The sequence below is a fragment of the Lates calcarifer genome, linkage group LG21 (assembly GCF_001640805.2).
Source record: "Lates calcarifer isolate ASB-BC8 linkage group LG21, TLL_Latcal_v3, whole genome shotgun sequence".
NCBI lineage: Eukaryota > Metazoa > Chordata > Actinopteri > Centropomidae > Lates > Lates calcarifer.
In genome coordinates, this window is record NC_066853.1 from 5,679,915 (window position 1) to 5,690,601 (window position 10,687).

The 10,687-nt window shown below is 40.6% G+C and overlaps 1 protein-coding gene across 1 annotated transcript in view; it reads left to right on the plus strand.

Moving 5' to 3' along the window:
- Positions 1–9,858, plus strand: part of pcp4b (Purkinje cell protein 4b) — a 30,332-nt gene extending 20,474 nt beyond the window's left edge. Inside the window, exon 3 of the mRNA XM_018662091.2 lies at positions 9,126–9,858. Coding sequence (XP_018517607.1) covers positions 9,126–9,256 — 131 coding nt within the window. The 3' untranslated portion in view covers positions 9,257–9,858. The remainder of the gene's footprint in view (positions 1–9,125) is intronic.
- The last annotated feature ends 829 nt before the right edge of the window (positions 9,859–10,687 follow it).

Consider the following 10,687-nt stretch of genomic DNA (forward strand, 5'->3'; position numbering starts at 1 on the left):
TCCTGAGGGAAATAAAGATCAGCTCCATGCACCAAGTGCATTACAAATCATGTTTATTGTTGAGCTTTCTGTCATTAAACCTATCACAGCGAAGCGAATAAAGGCTTCAACGAGAAAACTAATATCTTCCCTGCTTTCACCTCCTCTAAATCATGGCAGTGATTTGGTACGTCGTCCTGACTCAGCACCGCATCACTGTTTGAGATGGATGCAAGAAGAATGAGCTGTTTTGATTACATAAAAGAATGTGCTCTGTGCTTTATCCAAAAAAGTCAGTAGAGTAATACTGTATCTAAAAAGAGTCTTCTATAAACACAGATTTTTGCATAGATGTGTTTGATTGTCTAAAGATGAAATGTTTTATCTGACACACAGAAATACTGCTGTGAAAAGATCTAGTTTCTAAAGTCCACAGTCTGAAATGTAGAAATTCTTCACACTAGAAGCTTTAAATGACAGTAACAGACTATGCATTTTTATTTATCAGAAGAAAACCTTTGGCAGATGCTGTATTTTCTTTTACATGTGCACAACAGTTAAATCGTGCTTTGATTTAAGGCAGACATCGCTTCTGTCATGCCAAACATGTGACATATATATATTTTTATAATGTTATTTTAGTTCATTTTTGAGCTAGGTCCTGGGCTGTCAGGTCAGAGGCCATTGTTGGGCCATCATCAAGCATTTGTAATGGACTGTTACCCAACTCCACACAGTGTATTCAGCACCGTTGGCCCTGCAGTCCACCCTAATCTGTTTAGGCAAGTTGAACAATCTGGACAATCATTTCATAAACTGGCTGAGTTTTATCTTTATTTTTTGCACCTGCACCATTACCATACAGGTAATGATATATTAAAACAGTCAAATGTGCAGGTGAACAGCATGTTAACTGCCTTTAAATTTGTTTTATTGCCCTTTTAGCCTTTAGAGGAGGATTGGGAGTGCCTCAGGGGATCAGTGTTAGTGTTACTGCTGCACTTTGAGAAAATGTACTGACTTTTAATCTGAAAGGCTGCCAAGGTCAAAAAGACATTACTGTCTCACCATTTCATTTTCGCATGCAAGTGTCAGGCATCTGTGACAGTGAGCAACAACCCAGTTCAAATAATCTTTTTTTTTTTTTTTTTGGATTTTCTGATTTAATGAATACGCAGTCCATCTCAAAGAGGAACAAATTATCTTTTATCTTAACCAAATGTATGCAATCACAGTCTGAGATTTTAAGCTGCTTAGAAGAGGATGCTTGAAAAAACATAACATTATTTGTGACTGAAGGAAGCTTTAATCCATCTCTGGTGACCGCTGACCCTCTCTGAAAAAAATAAATCGCCCTATTAAACAGAGTCACCGTTCAGCAACATTATTCACCAACAGCAATTAATGGGATCGAGTTTACCTCAAGCAGTCGACTGAGATGAAACACTGCATTTTAGGAAGCTAATTTTTCACTGCCTGTAGGATTCAGGGCTACCTTTCTATTCACTTAATAAAAAGAGAAAGTGAAGGAAAGTATACAAGCAGCAGTACACACACACACAAACACAAAGCACTCCTTTGTTGTCTGACCTTGACAATTAATTTGATACCTGGAAAAAACTGCTTTCCCAGCGTGTCTGAAGTGTGTCTCTCAATATAGAGAGACACTGGGAGAGGGAGGGAGAGAGAGCGAGCGCTCTCAGAGTGGGCGAGGAGGGAGTAACGCTGCTATTGACTCTCGCCCACTCTGCATACCCCCAGCACACAGCAGAGCACAGTCTTTAGAAACAACCTCTCACAGGCTCAAGGACGGCCACAGAGAGATGTATTCATATTCACTGGGACTCATTTTGAAATGGGTAGGTACAAGTACACGCGACTGTGATGCACCTCAGTGATGCAGCAAAGGCTGTTTACCAGATAACGGCAGCAATGGGGAAGCTGGAGAATAGGAGAGTTTATTGTGAAGATAACGGCACATGATTGAATGTTTATCAAGTGGATGCAGTTGAATCTGACTTTTTCCGCCTTGCTGCAGCATCACGCCTCCGCTTACCTCAAGACCCAAAATACAAACTGCACTAGAGACACTTGGAGCCAGGAGACAGTCACTGCTTGCTGCTGTTGTTTATTCTTTGTGAATAAAAGTAAATAAGAAAGAAAACCGGTTCCTTTGTGTGATAAAGTCATTGGAAGAAGTATTCAGATCTTTTGCTTAAGTAAAAGTAGTGATACCACGCAGTAAAAATAAATGTGACTTCAAAAGGTTACATAAGGAAAAGTTTTAGCAGCAAAATATAATAAAAAATAAAAGCTACTCATGCAGAAAGGCCTCTTAAACAGTGTTACATTGTTATATTTAGAGGGTTATATAAGAGAAAGACTTATACTTCTGATTTCCCATTCTTTGTAATCATAGGCCTCTGTTAACTGATCTGCTGTTAATGGCATCTCAAAAAACTTCCTCTGTGATTGTGTTCTTCATAAAGTCATTATAATCTCTATACATCTCTGAAGCTCTAATTACATCAGTACAACAATGTAAATATTATCACACTGCTGCTGTACAAAAATTCAGTTTTCAATCATTAATTACTTCACTGCCCACACAGGAAGGAGTATAATGTTTCACATTAAAAGTGTAATCCTTCCCAATCCATGGGGGCTTTTAATTTGAAGAATCTGTAGGTAGTGTTGAATTTTATCAACAGGAACTGAGGAGCAGGTCATCATACGGGTGGGGGAAACAGGAGGGCAGGAAGTGAAATATGTGAAACGAGATAAGAGGTGAGTATTTCAAAATAAAATGAAAATACTGACTGAAACACTAGGAATATAGGACGTCAGACAGCAGGACAGGAAGTGACAAATGTGACCTATCAGAGTACAGTCATGTCCACACTCCCAGCTAATAGTAACTAGTAACTATAACTAAACCATAGACGTACCCCTAAATACCCCAAAATACTTCAAATACAGCACTTGAGTAAAGGTACTTTGTTATTTCTCTCCCCTAGAAAGTAACAGTACTTTCACAGGCTCAGTCTCAGCCTTTTAGTCGTCTCCTGTGACATTGGTCGACATGGTTGGCGTCCAGATGTTGCGCATTTGAGCCATATGCTCCATATGTTCAGTGACCTTAAGAGTCCAAGTACAACACACACAGACTGTCCCTGTCGCTGCAACAGCTGGGGCAGCCCAGCCTCACTACAGCTTTACATCATACTGTACAAACAAACCACACTGACGGGAACATTACACTTGATAATCGTCTGTTAAGATGCTGTCATATGTGAAATAATCATCTGCTCATTCATGTGGGGCATTTACAGATGCTGCTCTCTATCTTCAGACTATTGTCAAAGAACAATGTGGAAACTGTTACGCCAACAGCCCTCTGTTTCACCCAGGCACAGGCGTAATTTCAAAATCCGCTCACCTAAGAGATCAAAGTCATCCTTTTATAATTAGCTTGCGACAGGCTCCTCAAAGTGAAGATGACCCATTTTCTGCACACTTTTTAATTAGCTTTACTGTACTCAATTATAACCATATGAATTTGTCTTATTCTGTCAGATATTGTTAGTAAATGCACACAGCGTATTGCTGTTTCAGAAGCAGTCATTGCTAGAAAAGAGCTGAAACCACACATTTCCTCTGTAGGTCTTTGAACATCCCACATTTTCTGCTTTCTTTTTCGAAATGTGCAACCACATCCAAGTAGGTTACACAGACGCTTCCTCCCCAAAGCAAATGTTGACACACGCTGAAAAAAACCCAAAAAACCCAAGCACACAGTCAGTATCAATCAATACACAACCAGTCCTTCCTTTATGTGTATTTGAATATTGATCACCGTCTCTCTCTCTCACGCTTTGCTGCCCCTGTGGCGCTTCAAGGCCTTAGAGGTCACTGATATTTTCCTGACTCGCACACAATGACTTTCAACTGTAGACACACAAACACTGGCAGGCACACACACACACACACACACACACACACACACACTCCTATGTCTTTTGAAAACATGTAAGACACCAGTCCGCATCCTTCAGCTTTACATGGTGGATGTCTTATACTATAGCTAACATTTTGTGGCCAATGTAGCAGCTGCTTCTCCTTTAACAAATCTGTTTCTGAATTAAGGCTGAAGCTGTTTCCTGAGAGGTAACATGACAAAGTGGAAACAGGCTTTTTGTGTAAAGATTTGTAGTGTAGTCTTTTTGCTTAATTTTATGTGCTCAGCTCTTTAACTCTTTCAAAAAAATGTATTACCTTGTTTTTTTTAATATTATTTATCACCAAAAACAAATGCAAAAGAGAAGATGGGAATCTGTATCTGTATATGTCTGTAGTCAGTAGTGTAGGAAGCAGCTGAGTGAAAATGTGTTGCAACGTGTAAAAATAAAGATCAAGAAACAAAAAGCACAAAGCAGTGTTGTGTGGTATGAGAAGATCTGCCCAAGCACTGACTACTGCTCTGGCTTATATGCATGCGACACAGCAGGCCCAGGTGTGTCCAATGCCACTGATTACCCTCCCAATTTGGTCAGCAGCCCTGGAGACAGAAAGCATGGCAACAGAAGAATCTTTCTTTGTGTTTACCTCGGAAAAGATTAAATGCTCGCTTTTCCACACACATACATCTAAAGTATTAAACTCAAAGGTCACTCCATCCATGATGTATAAGACACACGCTTTGTCTTCTTTGTGTGGGGGTTCATTTGCAGAGAGTCGAGCGCTGCAGGCACTGCTCTCGCCATCTAATACAGGTCGTGTCTTTCATGCTGGAAACCACTTAGCGTAATTGTTGACTTTCATTTGCATTCACATTCACAAGTTAAAATTGCTGGTGGTTCTGTGCGTCTGGAGTGTTACATTTATTGCATTTTAAAGAGTTAGAAAGGCAGCAAATAATCATATTTTGGCAACTGCAACCCTCAAATGTTTTGTATTTTTGCTAGAAAAAAATGAAAGAAAGAAGAAAGAAGAAAATGATTCATTATTCCTGTGTTTCCGCAGTTGAAGTGTTATTTCAGTGTTTTTTGAGCACTTCCATTCTCACAGGTATAAATTAACAACAGTCAAAGAGCTGTCAGCCTCCAACATGAGCTGCCATATTCTGTTTCATTGTCACCACTGGCACTGTTTCTGACAGGTTAATAATAATAATTATACTGCAAACAGCCCAAATTTCAAAACTTGCTTTTTGAAAATAAAGATCTGGAACATGGAATAAAAAAATTATTATCTTGATACTTCGTGCTCTTTTGTAGATAGGAAAAATTAATAAAACACAATAGGATTTTTGCTAATTTTGGGTCGCAGTTCTGGTGTTTGATTCACTTTAAGTCCATTTAAGCAACAAATATATTACACACTGCAGCTTCTTAAACCCAAATAGATGGCCTCTCTCTGTCTCAAGGTCTAAAAGTCCTTCTTTAATGCGTCTCATCCTCAGCTTCCAACAAATCCCTCTCATGGCTCAACTGGTTTTAAGCAGTGAAATCAATAAGACGTCCCAGCTTTCACTGGGTTTCAGAGCAGCTTTTAAAAGAGATTTTGAAACATGGCCAACCAAGGATGTTTTTATCATGTCACTTATAGGAACCCATCCCATCTAAAATATAAAGTTTCCAACTTGCAGGAAAGTCATGGCTGAGGTAAGTGAATCCATTGAGCTTCAGATGTAGTTGCATGTGGCTACCACACAACACTATAACAAAATTAATTTCTCTCCTCTTTACTGGAAGCACAGTGAAGATGATCCAGAATGGTGCCATGACAGTAGATATTATACTCCCATTAGATGAAGACAAGACTGCCCTCCTGTAAAAAACAAGACCATGGGTCATCTGCACAAGTAGCTTATTACGACCCCATAGTTACATTTTACTGTTAGGTGACCTCTTGTGGCTTTAGTAATAATGACGGGAGCAACAGAGGAAGTCGGATGATGCAGTACAAAAAGCAACAACAACTTTCACACAGGAGCCCACTGTTTGTTTCCTGTGTGAAACTTATTGTGTCAGCGTTGTTTGTTTTATTCACAACTGTTCCACAACATTAACTGCATGAACTGACATTTTATCCATGATGACGAAGGTCCTCTAACCTTCAGGAATAATGTAGGGATGGGATTGCATACATGTATTGATCCACTTTCATGACATTTTTTTTTTTTTTTTTACACAGTTTAAGCTTTTTGTGTGCCATTTAATGTCCTTTTAGCTAGGATTAGGACAGGGGAAGGGTTAATGTTAAAATACAATGCATGAAAAGAATAAAATGCGTAGAAATGACACAGGAAATAACTTTTTCATACACAGTTTCATGAGACCAGGTTGAAAGGAAATACTTATGTCAACTGAAACCACTATCTTTTACAACGTTAACCTCTTTTATTATTGTTACCATAACAAGGAAGGTCCTGCAACCACTGGTACCCTCCTATGGGTCTTATCTGTTGGTAGGGACAAGCGAATGACTGTATCTGGTCGTTCAAATTGGAGGATTTAATGGTAAAGACAGGGACACTGAAAGTGCTGCCAGAAGTAATAGGTCTGAAAATCTGTTGTGTGTGTGTGTGTGTGTGTTTGTCGAGGAGATGAATCCTCAAACTGAGGAGAATGATGAGAATTAGAAATCCATCACTGTCACATTCAGCCGCTGTCTCCTGTCTTACAAAAACTGATGAAAATCTGCCCCCAGGTCTCAAACCCATTGTCAACATGATGATTTTGTTCTTTTTGATGAATGCATGTGATTTCTCTGATATATTAAACATAATTAGTCTGTATGGTTACAAAAAATGTACAGAAACCTGTGGCAGAGGGGGCTGAAGGCTGGGGCTGGGTATGGCAGTGGCTAAGGTGATCCAAACACAAAGACAAGCAGCTGGATGTGGCACATAAAACAGGAGTGACTGGAGAACTGAGGCACAGGAAACAAGGAATTAGGCAGAGTTCAAGAGAAATGTCTGGTCACATCACTGAAGCGGACAGAACGATCTGGAGAAGAGTTGAGGGAGGAACCAGGGTTTTTAGATACTGCAGCAGACTTGTGGTATTGATGAGGTGATGAGTCACGTGTGCAGGTGGGAGCAGGAATCACGTAGCCACACCCAGCAGGACAAACACACACAACAAACAGGGACAAACAATACACACACAAAGGAGGGAGGATGGCAGAAAAACAAAGGGAAAATAAGGTGTAGGCTGAAAGTCTCAAAGTAATAGCCTATATGACTATGCTTTTAGCTGGATGAAAACTAGATGGATGCCAACACATTTTCATTGTCTGGTGATTTTATTTTAGAAATCAAAAGTAACTTTGTGCTGCAGTGGCAGACTGACAGATGAAGACTGCAGTGGAAAATGAAGGTGTGCAAGGTTGTGGATAAAGACACTTTTTTCCTTTGTGTTGATAAAACTTCATTCACTGTTGTCCAGACAAAAACAGAGGTAGCACAGCATTAGTTTAGGCAGTGCACTGACGTCGTCCTTAAAGTAACTGTCATCAGCTGATTTCATTCATGCTTCATTCACAGCAGTGCGAATACGAGACTAGTATCATTCAATCATGTTCATGCAGGTGTACAATGGGACATAATAACCTGACACACTATGAGGATATGGTTGCATTATATTTTGTACAAAATTGCACTTGGCCGTAAAATAGGACGTGATACCACATTTCTGATGCACAAACTATAAACAGTATTTAAGAGTTACTCTGCAGTCTAGTATTTGCTATAAACGGTTAATTCCATGACACCAGTGTCTGCCTCTGCGTTCACTCTCCACCCTGACAATCTAGACCTCTCTAAAGATTATGAACATGTCTGGTGTTGACACGGCAGAGGGCACAGCTCAATAGCTAATGCTGCTGGGATGAAAACAGCAGGCATTAGAGCATCGGAAAATTCAATATCAATTAATGCGGGATTCAAAGCTTGGCTTGACACAGCAGTTAGTGTTTCCTCCTTGAACAGCAAGAGAGAGGTACTCAAGCTCAGCCCCAAGGGAACCCAAGGATTAGCTGCACAGTCAATACATGAGTCGCCTCTCTGCTTTTCTGTTTCGGTACTCCTCTCACAACCTGCCCCTCCCCCTTTTGCTGTCTGTCATGGTTGCTTCTCTACAGTCGGCTCTGCTGATCAAACTCAAGCAGATCAATCCTTTGCAGGAGTCTTGTGAGGCAGAGGAATGGAATAACCCCCATGCTGAGCTTTGTAGAAAAACAATTAGTTCCTCTGAAAACTAAAAAGGCTAAAAACAGCTAACTGATGATTAAGTTTCATCTCAGTCTGAGAATCATTAATCTGAGTCATTGTGGACTGGTAATGGCTAAACAGGGACCGATAATGAAAATAATCTTACGTTAGATACAGTACATAAACAACACAAAGTCTTTGTGATTCTTTGTGGCATAACCTGTCACAGGAAGAGCCACAGTGACAGATATGCTTGGGTAAATGTTAGCTTGTAATGTCCTCAAAAAAATCTTAAATATCCCTGTTTCATTATATCTTACAGTGTTTTTCTGCTACCGCAAAGAGTTAACATATTCATTGACACATTTTTAATCAATACCACTGACACCAGGATTGGCTTGTTTTCCCTGATACTTTACTCCTACAATTGAAATTCCTACAATTCTCATGTCTAATAGGTCCAGTATTCCTCTGTAGTTTTACCTCTCCACTTGTCATTGACCATTGACTTCATTGATGAGGAGATAAAAACACTATTCTTTCCTTAATGCCTGCTGAAACCTGCTTGTGTCAGTTTTTACTGGGATTACAGTCACGTCCTCATGGCCAGTGTTGTGCTGAGCCCCAGGGAGGATTAAGAACTGGAGATCAGTTCATGGCTTTTGACCTGGGAAACAACTGCTTGGGCTCCTGCACAGGAGATCTGCTCCACTATCATGATGAGAAATGCTAGAGGACATTTCTCTGTGTAACACTGTGTTTTACTGGGAGCATCATTTCCCAGCAACCTGAGGTTGCAAAGCTATGATTGGACAATCCCTGCTCAGGGGAGGGGTTTAGCAAATGTCAGTTCACCTGACTTAGTAATGTGACTTGAACTATCCTTTGTACACTGCTGTGAGTCACATCCATCTTTTTCTTCACCTTCCAGATGCGTCCAAGACGAACGTCCCGGAGGACTTTGACATCGACATGGACGACCCTGAGACCGAAAAGGCGGCGGTCGCCATCCAGTCCCAGTTCAGGAAGTTCCAGAAGAAGAAGCGTGATGAGAAGTCCTAGTGAGCACCACGTTGCTCTGCCACTGTGTGTAGAGATGGCAGGTGGAAGCGATGGCACAGTGACGATGGTGTGACATTTGCATGTAAACAAATTCATACCTGTTGGAACTCCAGGGGGTTGTGATGGGGTTGGGGGGTAGAGAATGCAATAGCCTGTTAATTATATGACATGTCTGTGAATTTTCAATTTCCTATTATTATAATTACTATTATTTATTATTTGACTGCTGTATCAACAAATAAGTAACAGACAAAGTTATAAAGATCTGGTTTCTGTCCTGCCATATACGTCCCATATAACATGAAGTCTAGCTGGTGTTTGTGTTAGAATATGTTTTTTGTACTTATCCCAGCCTCATAGTTAAACCTGCGCCATCCCTTTCTGTACTGCTTAGGGCTAAGTTTCCCCAAAATCACCTGTATTTGTGTGACTAGATGGAGCAAAAGCTGATGTTAGAGTGAAGGTTGTTTTTAGGAAACGTAGCCTGGAGCTTTCCATCCTGAACAGAATATTTCACCCAGAGGCATTTTTCTTACCCGCATGGTACTATCAAGCTGTGTATCAATGTACATTGAATAAATAAAGACTCTGTGTGGAACCTGTGTACAGTGCATGTAATTACCAATTAAAGCATGTCAAATATTTTGCATTAACATACACTCTGCAGGCATAGCGGAAGGGCGCTCACAAACACCTGCACACCTGCTTATTCATACAGTTATCCAATCAGCCAATCACAAAGCAGCACTACAATGCATAAAATCATGTAGATACAGGTCAGGAGCTTCAGTTAATGTTTGCATCAAACGTCTGAGAAAATGTTATCTCAGTTACTTTGGCCATGGCATGATTCTAGGTGCTGGACAGGCTGGTTTGAGTATCTCATACACAACCAGACTTTACACAGAAAAGTGAGCAGCAGCAGGTCTGTGGACAAAAATGCCTTTTGATAGAGAGGTCAGAGGAGAATGTCCAGACTCGCTGAAACTGATGGAAAGGCTACGGTAACTCACATAACTACTCTTTACAGCTGAGGTGAGCAGAAGAGCATTGCAGAATGACCAACATGCCAAATTTTGAGGCCACAACAGCAGAAAAACCCGTCAGGTTTCACTCCTGTCAGCCAAGAACAGAAATCTGAGGCTGGAGGGGGCACAGCCTCACCAAAGCTGGACAGTTGAAGAAAAAAATATAGCCTGGTCTGATGGATCTGGATTTCTGCTGGGGCACACAGATGGTAGGGTCAGAATTTGGCATCAACAGCATGGTGTAATGGTGTAGAGATGAGCCCCTTAATACCAGTCAGTCATGGTTTGAATGCCACAGTCTATCTCAGTATTGTTGCTGACCATTCTAATGAATACTTCCAGTATGATAATGCTGACATGACAATGAGTTCAGTGTACTTCAGTGGCCTCCCCAGTTTCCAGA